Here is a 21,109-nt window from a genome sequence, read left to right on the forward strand (position 1 = left end):
ATGTGTACCATTAATGTAAACTCTGCAATAACACTTTGATACCGACATGGTTGTGCTCCATCATCAAAAGAAAGTTTTGAACGATCACAATTGAATGAAAGAAGGAAGCGGCCATTACGTGCAAAAGTGGGATGAAAAGCCAATCCCATAATCCCAAATTGAGTATCAAAATGTATTTCATCGGTCATATCCAAGAAGGGATTGGATTCATCACGACCCAATGTTCCTCGAGATACCAAGTCAGAAACGGTTGCCAACCATATCTGTCCTTGTTAATTAGACATGAAGATATGATCGGACCCATCAGGATGAGCAACCATATTAAGGTAAGATCCATTTCCAATTTTCTGAAGGCAGAGACCATTTGGAGAACTTTGAGTTTCGGAATTATTTAGCTTGACTTCCTCACCATCGAAACAAACAGATCCATCAACGGAAGATCCACCAAATGCTTCGCAGAAATCAGTTTTTGATTGCCAAAGATCGGTAAGTTTGGATAAAGTGGAATTAAGTGGCACGCTGGTTCTTCCTTGCAATGAAGGCGCAAATGGGGAATTCAATATAGAAACATTTTGGCATGTATCCCAAAATTTTGTACAAAAATCGTTAGCTACGCTGTTGGACTCAGTGGAATTTGATGAAACAGTGGAGTTGCATAGAACGGGAACTGCCCGTAATGCAGGTATTGTAAATAGCTCTGCTGAGAATTGATCGCATCTCAACAAACCACATAAATCTAAAATATTAGAAAATAGGAAAAGCTGTTGAACGAATAAAAATGCATAAAAAAACAAGAGTAATTGTTTGATAGGGGAAACATTTAGCATATTAGGCTACCTATTAACCTCACATTCATGATGGATTAGCATTCTTCCCAAAGGCAACATAAATGAAAAACTAACAGATTTTCTTTGGAAAGACAATAACCAACTTATTAAACATCTATGTACCATTTAAACAATTTCAATGAGATAAGAGTAGGTAAACCTTGAATCACGATCTCGAGATTCGACAAAGAGAAGAGGTAAGTCTCTAGCACTCTTGTAGTGATGTTCATTGACATATTCTTACACTTGTAGAGTTGCATTGTGCTTGTGCACTAGTCGAATTTGGATTATTTTATTATTGGTTTTATAGACCTCTTAAGGTTCCGTTCATATATAACTCCATTTATTTGAAAATTTGAAGTCAATTGATGATATTAATAAGTGAAATTATGAAAATAGTGAGATTATATATGAAGGTTCTGCTGTGTAAATGTCTTGTACTTCGTAGCGCTACGCAGAGCAGCAGGGGGTGAAGGGGACAGCGCCCCTGGCCCAAATTTTTGTTTTGTTCCATTGACGTAGGCATACTGCCAACCCATGTAAATCCTTGTTTTTTGTGTGATTGTGTTTTTTTCACAGGTTCGAATCAGTGTTTTCAAAGGCGTGTGAGGCTTATGCCTTAAGGCCTCACGATGAGACTTATTTAAAATGCATTGAAGCATAAGGTTGAAACCTAAAAGTAATTAAGGCTTACGTCTCAAACCATGAGGCACTTAATTGAATCCATGGGATCTATCAAATAAGGCTGACTTAATCAATGTAAGATCACGTAAAATTTCAATCCAATCGATGGAAGTATTAATTATCAATTCATGTAGAATTCGTTATTAAGAAATCCATAGGCAGCTTTTAATCATAATTATTGGGGAGCGAAGTCTTACTGCACATAGGATGGATTTCAGAAGAGAAGCATATGAAGGATCAGAGACATTCATGGATTGAAATTGTTTCTGAAGCTGTGCATCCTCGGCCAAATCACAACAAGCATTCCCATTGTAAGGACAGAAGGCCAGCTAGAGGAGTCTTTGGAGTAAAGGGTGACCCTATTTTAATAATTAAAAAAAATTGAGAATTCAACAAAATAATTGCAGCATAAAAATGAAAATTAAGACTAATAAATGAAATTAAAGGTAGAGAAAAGAAACCCACTTGAAGAAGTACACAAGGAACTAAAACAACCTAAAAAAAATTGAAAAACACTCACTTGGGAGATCAGGCACAAAAACGAAAATTAAAGATAGAGAAAAGAAACCCACTTGAATAAATACACAAGGAACCAAAACAGCCTTTAAAAAAAAAACTGACTTGGGAGATCAGGCACAAAAATGAAAATTAAAGATTAATAAATGAAACCCACTTGAATAAGTACCCAAGGATCAAAAACAACCACACAAAAAAAAACCCTCACTTGGGAGGTCAGAAAAAAGGAATTGCAAATAAAACAAAAGATTTAAAAAGTAAATATATACAAAAAAAAAAAAAAAGATGGAGAGAGAGGCCCACTTGAGTTGCTGCATAAGGGAAGTGAAATAGGAGGAGAATGGCAAGACCACCACCCATCTCTTCGAACTGACAGACACTAAACAACAATAACAAACTCTCTTCTATATATATTCTTCAAGGGAAATTTAAGAAAACAAGACACTCTTAACATTATCTCCTAGTATCTAATTAACTAACCAACAATAAAATAGGATGAATTGCAGACTAAAAAAAGATTTTGGGTTTTGAAAATGTCTCCCACTTAACAACCACCCCATCTTTGAGAAAACTGTTTTTATTTCAACTCTCTCTCTCTCTCTCTCTCTCTCTCACCCACACACACACACACATACACATATTTCACTTTGTCAATTTCAAGTACATGGTGAAACACAAAGCAAATATATGTCAATTATGTAAGCCTCTCCATATTGGTTGGGTGACAGAGTTGACTTGTCGAAAGGATAAGTTACCTGCTCAGGAAGACTTTGTCAAAAGGATCAAGAAGGAAGATGGAGATGCTTCACAATTGTCAGTTTGATACTGAGTTGGGTTGGATTAACCTGATACCCTACACAACTAAATTATGTTTCTGCCCATTGAACACTATTTGGTGATCAATTATTTGGCTAATTCAACTGGATGAAAGAAAATTTGAAAAATTTAGTTCATAGAAAGTAGATTCTGAGACACCGAATGCATGGTTGGCCGAAATTGTGCATTAGCATTAATACAAGTAAAGGCCAGCATCAATAAAGAGACAATTTTTTCTTCAATCCGTCGATCAGCAGGAGGTGAAAGTCGCGGATCTAACACATCTTTTAGCATTATTGTTGGATCACTTGTAGACCATAAAGACGATATAAGTTCCCCGGGATGCCTCCCCATGATCACTTCTATAGCCAATACTCCAAAGCTATAAACATCACATTTTTCAGTCACAACCATTGTGCTTGCAAGTTCTGCACCCAAAAAAACAAATGTATTTAAGCTGAAATAACGAAGGTTGTTTGATTTGAACTTTGAAAATTTCACAGTAAAAGTACAAAAGTTTGTAGTAGAAACTTGCCTGGAGCGATATAACCATATGTGCCTGCAATTGTAGTCCATAACAATGAATCGAGCTTTAAAAGCCTAGCAATGCCAAAATCAGAGACACAAGCCTCAAATTCTGAATCCAATAAAATGTTTTTGCTTGATATGTCTCGATGAATGATAGGCGGAGTACAGTCATGATGCATGTAAGATATAGCATGAGCTACACCATTGATGATATTCACTCTCCTACCCCAATCTAATTCCACTGCTCTTCCCTCATTGCAGAGAATTTTATCTAGGCTACCCCTTTCCATATATTCGCAAACCAAAAACGTGTGTCGTTTGTGAGAGCAAAACCCGTAAAGTTTCACAATGTTTCGATGTCGAATTTCTGTTAAAACTTGTATTTCATTCGCAAAACTCTTCATATCGTCTAACTCCTCGTCTTCTTGTGTACAAAGCTTCTTTATAGCTAAAACGTGACTTGATAACTCTGCCTTGTAAACTCGTCCATGTCCTCCCACCCCGATACAATATTTGTCTTCGAAATCTTCTGTGGCTTCGATTATGTCTTCGTATACAACCTTTCCATCATAATTCCATATTGCAAATAAATCCCCACTTCTTAATGCAATATCTGTATTCTTTATCCTTCTTAGATTTATTCGTCGACGAAAAAGATAGAAGACTCCGACTAGAATAAGAACCAATGTGCCTAGGAGTGAACCAACAATGACAACAAGTAATTTGTGTATATTTTTTCGAGCACCCATATTTCTAAATTGATTGCAAGGCGGCAAGGAACCAAATTCACTGCATAAACCTTTATTATTACTGAATGCCTCAGGTGAAGCGTTTCGAAAAGCTTTACTATCAGGAAGAGGACCCTCTAACTCATTATTTGAAAAATCGATGGATGAAGACGACAAACTAACCATATCACTTAAGGAAGGAGGAATGGAGCCAACGAGTTTATTATGGGAAAGATTCAAGCTTACTAACATAATCAGATTTCCCAATTGTGGTGATATCTTCCCAGTGAGTGAATTTAGACTAAGGTCTAGTAACTCTAAGGTCCTCAGATTGCCAATCTGATATGGGATGTTTCCTGTGAAATTGTTTTTGCTCAAAATCAAAAACATCAATTTCGAGCAATTGCCCAACTGCTCTGGAATCTTTCCACTTAAATTATTCATCGAGAGGTCCAGGAACTCCAAATTGGATAATCTTTCGATTTGCAATGGTACTTCGCCCGAAAGTTGGTTATCATTCAAGCTCAAATTGTACATATCCGACAACCTACTCAACTCCCTTGGAATCTCCCCTACAAGTAGGTTTGAAGAAAGATCGAGCACTTGTAATTGAGTTAATTTGGCTAATTCCTTTGGTATCCTACCACTGATCCTGTTACCATGGATTTTCAAAGCTGTCAGATTTTGGCATTCTCCCCAATTTGGTGAGAGAACACCAGACAATCTATTGTAACTCAAATCGATATAATTCAAATTTGGATAGAATCCAAAATCTAGGGATAAACTTCCATCGAGTTGGTTCCCGTCAAGTCGAACTCGAAAGAAGCTTGTGCAATTTACCAAGCTTTTTGGAATCGGACCCATGAAGTAGTTGTTTTTTGCAGCGAAACGTTTTAATGACCCACTTTTACACACTTGTGGTAAGTACCCCGATAAGTTGTTATCAGACAAATCGAGAATAGAGAGAGATGAAAGATTTCCAATATCTTGAGGTAATGAACCAGATAATCGATTTTGAAAAAGGCGCAAATCGACTAAATTCCTCAAAGCACCAATGTTAGGAGGGATTGGTCCAGAAAGAGAATTTTGATAAAGGAGTAATGTGGTAAGCTTGCTCAAATTTCCAAAAGATTGGGGGATTGGTCCAGAAAGAGAATTTTGATAAAGGTGTAATGTGGTAAGCTTGCTCAAATTTCCAAAAGATTGGGGGATTGGTCCAGAAAGAGAATTTTCATCAAGTTCCAAATCAACTAAGTTCCTTAAAGCACCAATGTTTGAAGGGATTTGTCCAGAAAGAGAATTTTGATAAAGGTATAATGTGGTAAGCTTGCTCAAATTACCAAAAGATGGGGGGATTGGTCCAGAAAGAGAATTTTGAGAAAGTTCCAAATCAACTAAGTTCCTTAAAGCACCAATGTTTGGAGGGATTGGTCCAGAAAGATAATTTTGATCGAGTTCCAAATTGACTAAATTCCTCAAAGCACCAATGTTAGGAGGGATTGGTCCAGAAAGAGAATTTTGATAAAGGTGTAATGTGGTAAGCTTGCTCAAATTTCCAAAAGATTGGGGGATTGGTCCAGAAAGAGAATTTTCATCAAGTTCCAAATCAACTAAATTCCTTAAAGCACCAATGTTTGGAGGGATTTGTCCAGAAAGAGAATTTTGAAAAAGGTATAATGTGGTAAGCTTGCTCAAATTTCCAAAAGATGGAGGGATTGGTCCAGAAAGAGAATTTTGAGAAAGTTCCAAATCAACTAAGTTCCTTAAAGCACCAATGTTTGGAGGGATTGGTCCAGAAAGATAATTTTGATCGAGTTCCAAATCGACTAAATTCCTCAAAACACCAATGTTAGGAGGGATTGGTCCAGAAAGAGAATTTTGATAAAGGTGTAATGTGGTAAGCTTGCTCAAATTTCCAAAAGATTGGGGGATTGGTCCAGAAAGAGAATTTTCATCAAGTTCCAAATCAACTAAGTTCCCTAAAGCACTAATGTTTGGAGGGATTTGTCCAGAAAGAGAATTTTGATAAAGGTATAATGTGGTAAGCTTGCTCAAATTACCAAAAGATGGGGGGATTGGTCCAGAAAGAGAATTTTGACCAAGTTCCAAATTGACTAAGTTCCTTAAAGCACCAATGTTTGGAGGGATTGGTCCAGAAAGAGAATTGTTATAAAGGTATAATGTGGTAAGCTTGCTCAAATTACCAAAAGATGGGGGGATGGGACCAGATAATTGATTTTCTTGAAGGCTCAAATTGACTAAGTTCTTTAAAGCACCAATGTTTGGAGGGATTGGTCCAGAAAGAGAATTGTTATAAAGGTATAATGTGGTAAGCTTGCTCAAATTACCAAAAGAAGGGGGGATGGGACCAGAAAGAGAATTATGACCAAGTTCCAAATCGATTAAGTTCCTTAAAGCACTAATGTTTGGAGGGATTGGTCCAGAAAGAGAATTATGATGAAGGTATAATCTGGTAAGCTTGCTCAAATTACCAAAAGATGAGGGGATTGGTCCAGAAAGAGAATTATGATCAAGTGCCAAATCGACTAAGTTCCTTAAAGCACCAATGTTTGGAGGGATTGGTCCAGAAAGAGAATTATGATAAAGGTATAATCTGGTAAGCTTGCTCAAATTACCAAAAGATGAGGGGATTGGTCCAGAAAGAGAATTATGAGAAAGTTCCAAATCGACTAAGTTCCTTAAAGCACCAATGTTTGGATGGATTGGTCCAGAAAGAGAATTTCGATAAAGGTAGACAATGGTAAGTTTGCTCAAATTACCAAAAGATGGGGGGATTGGTCCAGAAAGAGAATTTCGACAAAGGTAGACAATGGTAAGCTTGCTCAAATTACCAAAAGATGGGGGGATTGGTCCAGAAAGAGAATTGAAAGAAAGTTCCAAATTGACTAAGTTCCTTAAAGCACCAATGTTAGGAGGGATTGGTCCAGAGAGAGAATTTTGACCAAGGTAGACAATGGTAAGCTTGCTCAAATTACAAAAAGATGGAGGGATTATACCAGATAATCGATTTTGAGAAAGATCAAGGATAGTGAGTTTTGAAAGTGTACCAATGTGCATGGGGATGTTACCCGTGAGTCCATTCTCACTTAGATTTAGATGGACAAGATTTGGGAAAGAAGAGAAATTTAAGTGGTCAAGCTTACCTTGTAAACCCATGTTCGAAAGGTTTATTTCAGTTACGCTTCCAACCTTGTTACAAGCTATCCCGAGCCATTTGCATGGGCTTGGTGCAGTAGTACTGTTATGATGTATTGTCCATGAACTTAAAAGATCTTGACTTTGGAGATTGGCTTTCCATTTAAGGAGAACTTCACTTTCTGATTCAAATGTAGTTTTGCAAGAAACTAACAGAACTAAAAATGCGAGGAAGAAATATTTGTGAATATAGGCCATGGCTGTGGGTGTGACAGAACAGACTCAGACTTGTGATATACAGCCAATACCCTTTTTGGTACTTCTTATATATACTTCTCTTTTTCTTGTTTTCCTTAATTATAAAAAAAAAAACCTTACTGATGTGCAAGAATGGTAGATTTTTTCTTGAGATACACAACTGCACATCCCCATAAAACATGTCAAGTTATGTATCCTGACAAAAATATCTACGGTTCTTAGATATGCCACGTTATTAAGTTATTCCATCATGTTGAGTTAGAAAATCAGCACTCCCTTCTATAAACAATATAGAAAATTTTTTTTTTCTCACAAAAATCTGTGATCTACCAATCATGTGTACCCACGTGTGTTGATTAGTATTCCTACTTTACAAAATTACCCTCGTTAATTACAAAACTATCTTTGTATTGCTGACGTGGCCAACGATGAGGGGTCTGTGAGCAAAAACAGTGAGACGTACCACAAAAGTTTGGAAAATTTTCAAATGATCAATGCCACGTGGAAAGGTTTTGTTTTTCTGTATTTTCTTTTCTTCCATCCAACAAAAATATGGGTAAAGTAATGAATAGGCATCCCATTTTATGTCACGTGGCATTTTTGAGATCCACTAGATCTAAGCTCTTGAAAAAGAGTTTAAATCCAACGATTAGAAATTTTCTTTAGACAATACTAACATTAATGAGTCCTTATCTAGAATGTTGCCCCGTTCCTATAACAAATGTTAGGTGTCTACTTGGCACATTTTTATTGGAGTTGATCAAATACATCAGGTTGTGCGCATGGGACACCAATTTGGATCCTACCTCGTGATTAATTGGAATGATATTCATAGATTGTTGCATAATTGGTGTTGTGAGAAATTAGATAATATATAGAAAATAAAATAAAAGATAAGAAACTGAAAATAAAATCTTAAACCATGTGTCAAATCGTGGCCATCACATGGGATGATTTAGACATTCTAACTACAGTTTCAAGAATGGTCAAGTCGACTCTAATAAGTTGCACTGGTCATGAAGGCACATGAATAATCCATCACATCGATTTGTTCATTTTCTGAGACGACCTGAGCAACATCGATTTGTTCATTTTCTGAGACGACCTGAGCAAGTCATCCTAGTCATAGTCACAAAAATTTTATATTTAAAAAAACAATTTGTAAAATTCTCCAACTAAAGGATTAATATAATAAATCAATGAATTAATCGATAATTTATCAATTAATCATTGAATACGTAGTATTTTTAACTTTTCTACTTCAAAATTTTATTTACTTCAACATTCAATAATTCTCAAGAAAAATATAAGAGTTTTCTTTTTGTTATTTTATTTTTTTCCACGATGGGTAAGCTAGCTGGACTTCCAAGAAGTTTAAAGATGATGGATTTGGTCCTTTGGAGAAGACATCCAAAAGCATCATTTGAAGAAGCCCAAGTTTATTCTTAATTGTTTTTTATGAAACTTTCATGAACCTGACGTGGCAAGCGATGAGGAGTCTATGAGAAAAAACAGTGAGACGTACCACAAAAGTTTGGAAAATTTTCAAGTGGTCAATGCCATGTGGCATTTTTTTTTGGATCTATTACCCGTATGGATATAAAAAAATCATAGTATTTGATAACTTATATCCACTAGATCTAAACTCTTGAAAAAGAGTTTAAATCCAACGATTAGAAATTTTCTTAAGACAACGTTAAAATCAATGGATGCACATCACCAATCAAATTGATCTTTTGTGTGTAAATTCACCAAGGGATGGATCACATATCCGTAATGTCAATTGATTTAGACATGCTAACTTCAGTTTCAAGATTGGTCGAGTCAACTCTAATAAGTTGCCCCAGTCATGAAGGCATATGAATCATCCATCACATCGACTTGTTCGCTTTTTGAGACGACTTGAGCAAATCATCCTGGTCATAGTCACAAAAATGTTTTATTTAAAAAAACAATTAGTAAAATTTTCCAAATAAATGATTAACATAATAAATCAACGAATTAATCAATAATTCTTTATTTGGAATATTTCACGAACTTCAGAAAAAAAAAAAAAAAAAAATTGTGACTGCTACTACAATGACTTGCTCAAGTCGTCTCATATAAAGAAAAAGTTGCTATGATGAATGTTCACCATTATTTTAAAATTGGTCGAGTCAACTCGAGAAAGTTGTCCCGCGAAGGAAAGACAATTAATTTGAACATCCATCACATCAACTTTTTTTTGTTTGAGACGACTTGAGCAAGTCATTGTGGCCATAGTCACAAATTTTTTTGTTTTTTTCTTCTAAAGTTCATAAAATTCTCCAAATAAAGGATTAATTAATTAAACAATTGAATTGACGAATTAATCAATAATTTATCAATTAATTACTAAATATATAACATTTTTTTCCTTTTATCTTCAAAATTCTATTTACTTCAACAAGTTTGAAGATGATGGATATGGAGAAGAAACCCAACCCCAAAACATCATTTGCATAATCCCAAAAATTAATACATGAAAAAGGCGATAACGCATTGAAGACTCCAATTTTGGATTTCATTAATTTGAGTTTCAAATTAAGCTCTTGATTTACATTAAATCGATCCCCCATTAATTTCAATTTATGATAGTGATCAAATCTATCTTACACCCTAAGATAGATTTGATCTCAATCAATTTCAATTTTGTGAATAGTGTGATCAAATAGATCTCCAAATCAGATAAATTTTCGATTTAGAATTCTAATCCAAAATCGATTTTGAGTTTCATTACCAACATGGTTTCAGTTTTCAATTTTGGATTTATAATCAAATCAATTTCACTTTTCGATTTTGGGTTTTATTTATTACCAATCGATTTTAAGTTTTGGGTTTCTATTATCAATCAGTTTTAGTTTTTTACCAAATCAATTAATTTTTGAGTTTTTGATAATCCATTATCAAGTTAAGTTTTCAATTTCAATTTGTTTAAAGCTTATAGTTGAAGCATTTTTTGTTATAAGAAATATTTATGCAGTAAACAGAAATATAACATTTTTTTGTTATAACACTATTAAGGGCACAGTGTAAAGATCTTATTTGATTGAATTCTTAGATGGTTGTTACAAATGCCCAAATAGGGTATTTATAGGCATTACAAGAATAATCTAGAAAGTCTTAGTTATCATATTCTAGAAGATTGTAAGAATAATCTAGAAAGTCTTAACTATCCTAATCTAAAAGTTTGTAAGAATAATCTAGAAAGTCCCAACTATCATAATCTAGAATATTACAAGAATAATAAAGAATAATCAAGAATAATCCGGAGATATCCTATTAGGCCCCCTCAAGATGGTGATCCAGAGGAGACACCAATCTTGAAAACTAAGTCACGCAGTCGAGTCCGAGAAAGAGGCTTTGTAAGAACGTCGGCAAGCTGATTAGTGGAAGAAACGTGGGACACGCGAAGCATAGAGCGTTGAACAAGATCCCGGACAAAATGATAATCAATGGAGATGTGCTTCATGCGAGAGTGAAAAACGGGATTAGCACAAAGATACGTTGCGCCAATGTTATCACTGTAAATAACTGGTGGTGAGGGGAGTGAGACCCCAAGTTCAGTAAGTAGAGACCTAACCCACTGAACTTCTGATGCAGCAGAGGCAATCGCTCTGTCTGTTATCTTTTCCATGTCTGGCTTTCAGGTGAAGGATCGTCAAACGGGGGCCCTTCTTCTCCAAGGACCACATAAGGACGGAGTTTATTATTGGCCGGTCACGACGGGCTCGTCAGCTCCACCACGTGCTCTCTTGTCTGTCACTCACTCCTTGTCCTTGTGGCATTCCCGTCTTGGTCACCCATCCCACAAAATTATTCGTCATTTAGCCTCATCTAATGTTTTTTCTTTATCTTCCCGTCTTCTATCAAACTTTTCTTGTAATTCTTGCAAAATTAATAAAAGTCACAAGCTTCCGTTTTATGAATCTACCCTTTCATCTTCAACACCCCTTGAATTAATTTTTTCTGATGTGTGGTCTTCTCCTGTTCTCTCGGTTGATGGATTCAAGTACTATGTTGTTTTTGTTGACCACTTTACTAAGTACATTTGGTTATATCCTCTACGGCGAAAAGCAGATGTTCTTGAAACCTTTGTCAAATTTAAGTCTCTTGTAGAAAACTACTTCAAAACTAAAATAATTACCTTATACACAGACAACGGGGGGGAATATATTGCACTTCGTTCATTTCTTGCATCCAATGGGATTACCCATCTCACAACACCTCCACATACTCCCGAACACAATGGCTTTTCAGAACGCCGACACCGTCATATTGTCGATACCGGTCTCACCCTCCTCCATCATGCGTCCATCCCTCTTACTTTTTGGCCCTTTGCTTTTGCCACAGCTACCTACCTCATCAACCGCCTACCCAAATCCAATCTCTCCATGATGTCTTCATTTGAAAAATTGTTTGGTCATCCCCCTAACTTTCAAAAGCTTCGTGTCTTTGGTTGTCAATGTTACCCATGGTTGCGTCCATATACCGCTCATAAATTGGAACCTCGATCTCGTGCTTGTGTCTTTCTCGGCTACTCCTTAACACAAAGTGCATATATCTGCTATGATCAATCTTCTTCCAAAATATTTACTTCTCGTCATGTTGAGTTCGTCGAAGATGTTTTTCCATTTTCCATGCCCGTCTCATCTGTCCCACCCTCAATCCTTCGTCATCTTCCCCTCTTTTCTTTAAAGCCCCGTCTACCTCACGTGGTGGTGCTGCCAGTTCGTCTCTTTTGCTCAATGATAAACCCTCATCCTCGGTCTTGCTCACGGCCTCCAACGATGATTCATCACCACTGAGCTCTTCCTCTGATACCATGTAAAGATCTTATTTGATTGAGAATTCTTAGATGGTTTTTACAAATGCCCAAATAGGGTATTTATAGGCATTACAAGAATAATCTAGAAAGTCTTAGTTATCATATTCTAGAAGATTGTAAGAATAATCTAGAAAGTCTTAACTATCCTAATCTAAAAGTTTGTAAGAATAATCTAGAAAGTCCCAACTATCATACTCTAGAATATTACAAGAATAATCCGGAGATATCCTATTACACAGAACCATAGATCTGTTTCCTCGAGATACACAACTGCAATTATAATAGTGTTGATATCATTACTCACGTAAGAAAGCGTTTCCCACTATTTTCTTTCAGCAGTCAATAAAGAAGAGGTGTGTGACGATGGTGATGAGGACATTCTTCTAGTAAAAACAACAAAGATATTTTTAGTAATTTGGGGGCTTTTAGACTTTTAGTGCTCAGCCCAATCCATTTTCTACACAAAGATGGGTTTTTCACCGGCAACAGTTTGAAACCATTTCTTGCTAAAAGATAAATTGTGAGTCCCCAAAACCCTCACATCTTTGATTGAAGAAAAAGAAACAACTTTCCAACCTTTATAGCTTTTTATAATTTCTGATTTCTAACCATGGGGGAACAACCTCATTTTCAATCCAAGGAATTGCATATAATTGATCTGGCATTAGTAAAAGTTGGAAAAAATACTTACAATTAATAGAGCTGCTATTGGTACCCAACTTTTACTTATTACACACCAATCTTTTAAATTATTTATCACACCCTAATTAAAGATTAAAACACACAATTTAAACATTTGAAAAGTTTGGTTAAAGTTATTACCCCAACACTAAATAACATTATAACACATTCAAACAACTCCAACAATTGTTTACCATTAGGATTAGGCTCATATAAAATCGTAAATATGACAAATATATATATATATATATATATATATAGAGAGAGAGAGAGAGAGAGAGAGAGAGAGAGAGAGAGAGAGAGTTTCTATTCGCACCCAACTTTTACTTATTCTCATCCATTGACTTATTTTTTTGGTTGAATCTCCATTTCGTGTGCTGAATATGACGAAATTCCGAGTTCGCTACATTGTTCATTATAATTCCCAAAACATGCATTCATCATTTTTCTAACCTACGAATTCATGAGTTCATCGCTTTTAATATCTACGAATTCGTAAATATACCAGCGAATTCATTGATTATAAAAGTGACGAATTCACTCGAAATGCATGTTTTGGGAATTAAAATGAACAATGTATCGAAACTGGAATTTGTACATAAGTTGCACACGATTTGGGAAAAATCCCTATTTTATTTTATTTTAATTGGAGTGTAATAAGTAAAACTCAAGGTGCCAATAGCAGCTCTCAAAATTAAAAACAGTCGGTGGTGAAAAAATATATAGACGGAGAATAAGAAGTATGGAAAATTTATAGACTTAAACCAAACAGGCAATTGGTAACTGTGAGTATATTTTTTTACCACACTCTCAAACTCATATGTTGATGCAGATCCTTTGTTTCCCCTGCAAAAGGTCTCAAAATTGGGAAGAGTTCTTCAGTCCAAGACCCTCAGATGATTAACTTAGGACGATTTGAGAGTGGAATTGAAAACTAGTCAAAGCAGTCTTGTACGAAAATGTTGTTGCCCATATTTATATCTTCTAGAAACTCCCTTTCCATTTTACTTTCTTCATGTAAAACTCAATACTCAGATGTTGGAAACTTCTTTCTTAACATGTGGATTTGATTTCTTTGGCGAAGTAAATAGAGTTGCCGATTACTTAGCAAAGCTTGGGGCTTTTGGGGATGATTTTTTGGTAATTAAGGATGCTTCTAGTATACCTCAAGATCTAATGATAATATTGATTGAAGATTTATGTTGTAACTATTATCATTGAGATCTTGTTCTAAGGAAGGGGCCCTTCAACCTCTGCTAATCAATCAGAAAATAAAAATATGATGCATCATATTATGATATTACACAAAAATAATATTTTGAAGATGAGCATCTACTAATCTATCTTATACGATATTATAATTATTATGTGATAGTATAAGTAGCACTAAAAAATGCAAGACTAACTTTAACCTAGAGAATGATTCAGACGTGTTCACCATGATTTTAATACAGATAGGATCCACTCAAGTAAATAGTCCTGCGAAGGCCAAACAATCAATTTGAGCATCCATCACATAAACTTTTTCTTTATTAGAGACGACTTGAGTAAGTCCTTGTGGTCATAGTCACAAAAAATTTTCTTTTTTTTTTTGTTCTTTCTTTCATTTCAACAAAATATAATTGAAAGGAAAACAAGTCATCGTGACCATCACGCTGAGCACTAACTCACAATTTCTCATTAGCTGTGTTGTTGTGTGGAGGGTCCACATGGGCATGATTTATACAAGTCAGTCGTCCTAGTCTCGAAGGCAAGATAATCAAATATTAATCATTTCAGTACATCGACTTGTTTTGTTATTTGAGAAGACTTGAGCAAGTCGTCCTGCTTATTGTCACAAAAAAAATTGTTTCTTTTAAAAATTCATAAAATTCTAAGAATCAGGGATTAACAGATTAAATTGGTGAATCAAATAATTAATCAAACAATATATTAATTAATCAAATTGTATGTAATACTTGCATTTGCATTAAAAGAAGGGGGGAGTTAAAAGAGGAATGACAATAAACTAAAAAAAATAATGATTTTCTGACGCTCCACTCTAACATACACCCCCATCACAGAATCGTATATCCATCACATAAACTTTGAACATCCACTCTAACATACACCCCAATCACAGAATCAATTTGAACATCCATCACATAAACTCTTTTCTTTATTTGAGACGACTTGAGTAAGTCATTGTGGTCATAGTCACAATTTTTTTTTTCTTTCATTCCAACAAAATATGATTGAAAGGAAAACAAGTCATCGTGACCATCACGCTGAGCACTGACTCACAATTTCTCATTAGCTGTGTTGTTGTGTGGAGGGTCCACATGGGCATGATTTATACAAGTCAATCGTCCTAGTCTCAAAGGCAAGATAATCAAATATTAATCATTTCAGTACATCGACTTGTTTTGTTATTTGAGAAGACTTGAGCAAGTCGTCCTGCTCATTGTCACAAAAAAAATTGTTTCTTTTAAAAATTCATAAAATTCTAAGAATCAGGGATTAACAGATTAAATTGGTGAATCAAATAATTAATCAAACAATATATTAATTAATCAAATTGTATGTAATACTTGCATTTGCATTAAAAGAAGGGGGGAGTTAAAAGAGGAATGACAATAAACTAAAAATAATAATGATTTTCTGACACCCAACTCTAACATACACCCCCATCACAGAATCGTATATCCATCACTTAAACTTTGAACATCCACTCTGACATACACCCCAATCACAGAATCAATTTGAACATCCATCACATAAACTATTTTCTTTATTTGAGACGACTTGAGTAAGTCATTGTGGTCATAGTCACAATTTTTTTTTTCTTTCATTCCAACAAAATATGATTGAAAGGAAAACAAGTCATCGTGACCATCACGCTGAGCACTAACTCACAATTTCTCATTAGCTGTGTTGTTGTGTGGAGGGTCCACATGGGCATGATTTATACAAGTCAGTCGTCCTAGTCTCGAAGGCAAGATAATCAAATATTAATCATTTCAGTACATCGACTTGTTTTGTTATTTGAGAAGACTTGAGCAAGTCGTCCTGCTCATTGTCACAAAAAAAATTGTTTCTTTTAAAAATTCATAAAATTCTAAGAATCAGGGATTAACAGATTAAATTGGTGAATCAAATAATTAATCAAACAATATATTAATTAATCAAATTGTATGTAATACTTGCATTTGCATTAAAAGAAGGGGGGAGTTAAAAGAAGAATGCCAATAAACTAAAAAGAATAATGATTTTCTGACGCCCCACTCTAACATACACCCCCATCACAGAATCGTATATCCATCACATAAACTTTGAACATCCACTCTAACATACACCCCAATCACAGAATCAATTTGAACATCCATCACATAAACTCTTTTCTTTATTTGAGACGACTTGAGTAAGTCATTGTGGTAATAGTCACAATTTTTTTTTTCTTTCATTCCAACAAAATATGATTGAAAGGAAAACAAGTCATCGTGACCATCACACTGAGCACTGACTCACAATTTCTCATTAGCTGTGTTGTTGTGTGGAGGGTCCACATGGGCATGATTTATACAAGTCAGTCGTCCTAGTCTCGAAGGCAAGATAATCAAATATTAATCATTTCAGTTCATCGACTTGTTTTGTTATTTGAGAAGACTTGAGCAAGTCGTCCTGCTTATTGTCACAAAAAAAATTGTTTCTTTTACAAATTCATAAAATTCTAAGAATTAGGGATTAGCAGATTAAATTGGTGAATCAAATAATTAATCAGACAATATATTAATTAATCAAAGCGTATGTAATACTAGCATTTGCATTAAAGGGAGGGGGAGGTAAAAGAGGAATGACTATAAACTAAAAATAATAATGATTTTCTGACACCCCACTCTGACATACACCCCCATCATAGAATTGTATAACATTTACCTCGGGATACCCAAAACCATAAATCTTTTTCTTGTGTATCCTAAAGCAAATGAGCTACAATTCTGTAATGGGAACATATGTCGAAGGGGGAAAGGGGCATAAGGGTAAAGGCAAAAAAGTTGAAAAGGTATTTTTGTGAAAATAAAAAACAAAGATCCAATAAAGTTAAAATTATTCCTCGAGATTCATGAGCAGTTTAAATCTCAACCCCTACTTATGAGGGATACCCCGTTGGGAAGAAATCCATTATGTTTTATTATATAAATTTTTTAACTTTTAACTTTAAAATTTTAGTTTCTTCAACATTCAATTCTCAAGAAAAATCTAAGGTTTTCAATCCGTTTGAAGTAGGTGGATTTTGATGAGAAATCCAAAATATTATGTATAAACCCAAAATGTTCCCAATTTTTTAATGAAACTTTCATGAACCTATACAAATTAATCAAATTGAATTTTCGTCATATAGTTGTTGTAGAGATTTATTTGAGCTTTCCAATCCTCGGTTTGAGTTTTTAATCAAATTGTCTTCAATGTTTTCCAAGATAAAAAATCAAATTTTGATAATTTAAATGTTTATGATATTACACAAAAATAAGATTTTGAAGATGGGCATCTACTAATCCATCTCACGCAATACTATAATTATTATGTGATAATATAAGTAGCACTAAAAAATGCAAGATTAACTTTAACCTAGGGGATGATTTAGACATGTTCACCATGATTTTAAAACTTTTACATGTGGTATCCAAGACAGGTTACCAAAACTATGTAGCTTGAGTAATCCTTTTTTACAATGATAATGGTTAGATTGATTTAAATCGAGTTTTGAGTTTCAAATAATGCTCTTGATTTACATCAAATTGATATCTATCAGTGCTCATTAGTTTCAATTTAAGATTGTGATCAAATCGATCTTAGGGTTTTTTGGCTTTGATTTATATAAAATTGATCTCAATCAATTTCAATTTTGTGAATAGTTGTGATCAAATAGATCTCTTAACCAGATCAATTTTTTATTTAGGATTCTTACCCAAATCAATCTTGGGTTTCATTTCCAAAAATAAGGACATCTAGTGCTATTTATTTTGTGAACAAAATGTTTCTTTGTTTTTTCCCTCAATGAAATTGTATTAAATAAAGGATCTGATGATGGAGACAGAGTTGAGTGTGTGATTATTTTTGCCCATTGGACTCTATTTGGTGATCAATTATTTGACCGATTCAATTGGGAGAAATAAACTATCAAAAACTTAGTTCATAGAAAGTAGATTCTGTGACAGAGAATGCATGGTTGGCCGAGATTGTGAATTAGCATTTATACAAGCAAAAGCCAGCATCAGTAAAGAAGCAATTTTGTCTTCAACTTGTCGATCAATAGGAGGTGAAAGCCGTGGGTCTAACATATCCTTTAGCATTATTGTTGGATCACTTGCAGACCATACAGACGATATAAATTCCCCGAGATGTCTCCCCATCATTACTTCTATCGCTAATACACCAAAACTATAAACATCACATTTTTTGGTCACTACCATTTTGGTTAATCGGGTACCATCTAAGCTACTTGAATTTAAATGTATTGTAGAAGTATGAACAGGCAAAAAAATGGACTACTCTACATTGAAGGTGTTTGGATGCAAGACACATGTTCTCATTTTTAATGATGAGAGAAACAAGTTATAATCAAAATCACTTGAATACAATTACCTCGGATTCAACAAAGGAGTGAGATGATTCAAGCTTTAAGATATGGTAAACAAGAAGAAAATCCTTAATAGAGATGTGATCTTTGATGAAGATTTCATGGCAAAAGGAGAATTACAGAAAAATGATGGTGAAAAGTCGGTTGTTAGTGACAAGGTAGTTATACCGAAATTCATATTAGTATGGAGAAGACTACAAGGGAAGAACTTTAAATTCAATTTGAGGAGGGTAGCACATCCGGTGGGGATGACCAACAAGAGAGGGTTTATTATGAACCTTCTAACATAGCATAAAGAAGGCCAAAAGAACCATCATACCACTTCATAAGTATGATGGGAGGATGAGGTGCATGTTGCACTAGTGGTAAGTGAAGGAGATCCAACTACATTTCAAGAAGCAATTGAGAGCAATGAAAAAGAAGAGATGAGTACTATGATCGATGAGATAGAATCTTTTCACAAGAATTCCGTTTGGGAGTTGGTTCCTAAGCCCAAAGAGAGTAAACTTATTAATTGCAAATGTGTATTTAATAAGAAAGGGGGAATCCAAGGTAATTTGGGTTGGGCTCGTAAGTTATATAAGTGGCCCACTAATGTAGTGTTTCTAAAAGTTTTTTTTTTTTTTTTTGCAACAAGTCTAACTTTAAGTTTAAGTCTTTTCTAGAGAAGAGAGTAGAGAAAGAAAGAAACTTAAAAGATGAGAAGTTGAGAGGTTTGGGAAGATTGAGATTTAAAAGAAGGTGAAGTTAACTAATAAAGGTGTTTCCCTGTATCGATTTGTCCCGTTTTCTTCATAGTGAAATCGAGTTCCAATGCTCATACCTCCGTGGACGTAGTCTTTGGATTAACCACGTAAAATCTCGTGTTCTGGGCATTGTATTTTTACTCTTCTTTTTGTATTTGTTTATCTTCTTTGTATTTACTATTATTAGTTGAGTAATCTTTCATTGCCATTATCAAACAAGGTCTTGGAAAGTATAGCATACAAAGTGTTTGATCAAATTACTAAATGAATTTCACAAAAGTGTTCAGATACACAACATAAGATGGGTAAGTGAGCCCTTTAAATAACTATAAGGGAGGTAAGTACAACTATGAAAACATTAGGGGGGGCGATAGAATTATGCCAAATCACAAGGGGTGAAAATATAATTTATCCTAAATAAAAATAAGGGTTTAAGCATATTATAATGGAAGGAGTAGAAGTGGTTTGACATCAAAATTTGGATTCCACGAATACCCCCATCTAAACATTTAAACTTAATATGATGAGGGTTATTGTGGTCAAAAACCTAATTAGTTTTCAAAGTTACAAAAACAAATCCATGTGACCTTCAAAACCATCCTTTAATTAATTTTTAAATTACAAATAAACCCTTCATAACAAATTCAACGGTTTTAAAGTGACAATTTCACTGATTTAAAAAATAAAAAATAAAAAATCAGAACAGCAACAAATTCATCAAAAGTTGATCTCTTTTTCGTAAATATTCCTTTTATTTTGGGTAAGCCTTTAATTTGTGCAGATCCAACCAAACTATATTTAGAAAAAATAGAGAATATCTATAAATAAAATATTTTGTGGTATATATTTTTAGAGTCATGCTGGAGTAACATTAAAACTGACATTGATTCTCACATTGTTGATGTGGAGGTGCACACATAGCCATAGATGCTTTCCACTCGTATCTCAATGAAAAGCATCTATGATTTCATACATACATCTGCGGCAAAAATGTGAGAATCGATGTCAATTGTAATGTTACTTCAGCATTTTCCAAATTTTCATTGGCATTCTACTACCTAATGATTCTAACAATTATACAAATTAATAAAATAAAATAAAAAAGAGTTTGTAGTAGAAATTTGCACGACTTTTGTTAGATTGATACTTGGTTGGGTTGGATCAATTAAATTGTATTAAACAAAGGATTTGGTGACAGAGTTGAGTAGGTGAATATTTTACCCATCCAACTCTGTTTGATAATCCATTATTTTACTGATTCAATTGGGAAGAAAAAAATTATGAAAACTTTAGTTCATGGCAAGTAGATCTTGCCAAACTGAATGTATGATTGGTCGAGATTGTGGATTAGCATTTATACAAGCAAAAGCCAGCATAAGTAAAGAAGCAATTTTGTCTTCAACTTGCCGATCAGTAGGAGGTGAAAGCCACGGGTCTAACACATCCTTTAGCATTATTGTTGGATCACTTGCAGACCATACAGACGATATAAATTCCGTGGGATGTCTCTCCATCATCACTTCTATCACTAATACACCAAATCTATAACCATCACATTTTTTGGTCACTACCACTATGTTTGCAAACGCTGCAAAAGAAATAAATAAATTACACTGAAATAAAAAGGGGTGATTGATTTGAACTCTAAAGTTTTACGAAAACAAGTAAACTGGCAAATTATTTTTAACATGAAATTGAATTGG

At 34.5% G+C, this 21,109-nt stretch overlaps 1 protein-coding gene and 1 pseudogene across 2 annotated transcripts in view; both read right to left on the bottom strand.

Annotated features, from left to right (window-relative positions):
- LOC147394923 (HIPL1 protein-like) overlaps positions 1-827 on the bottom strand; it is an 81,887-nt pseudogene extending 81,060 nt beyond the window's left edge. The window contains exon 1 of the transcript XR_015181326.1: positions 9-827. The product of XR_015181326.1 is annotated as an HIPL1 protein-like (transcript). The remainder of the gene's footprint in view (positions 1-8) is intronic.
- A 2,109-nt stretch (positions 828-2,936) lies between these two features.
- Positions 2,937-7,592, bottom strand: LOC147394929 (uncharacterized). The gene is made up of 2 exons (XM_086453391.1): positions 3,379-7,592; positions 2,937-3,271 (listed from the first exon to the last, which is right to left on the bottom strand). Exons 1-2 carry the CDS (start codon positions 7,511-7,513, stop codon positions 2,973-2,975), a joined length of 4,434 nt encoding a protein of 1,477 aa, XP_086309517.1. The 5' UTR covers positions 7,514-7,592; the 3' UTR covers positions 2,937-2,972.
- Between the last annotated feature and the right edge of the window lie 13,517 nt (positions 7,593-21,109).

The sequence above is a fragment of the Akebia trifoliata genome, chromosome 9 (assembly GCF_017979445.1).
Source record: "Akebia trifoliata isolate Shusen 1 chromosome 9, ASM1797944v1, whole genome shotgun sequence".
Taxonomy (NCBI): Eukaryota; Viridiplantae; Streptophyta; class Magnoliopsida; order Ranunculales; family Lardizabalaceae; genus Akebia; species Akebia trifoliata.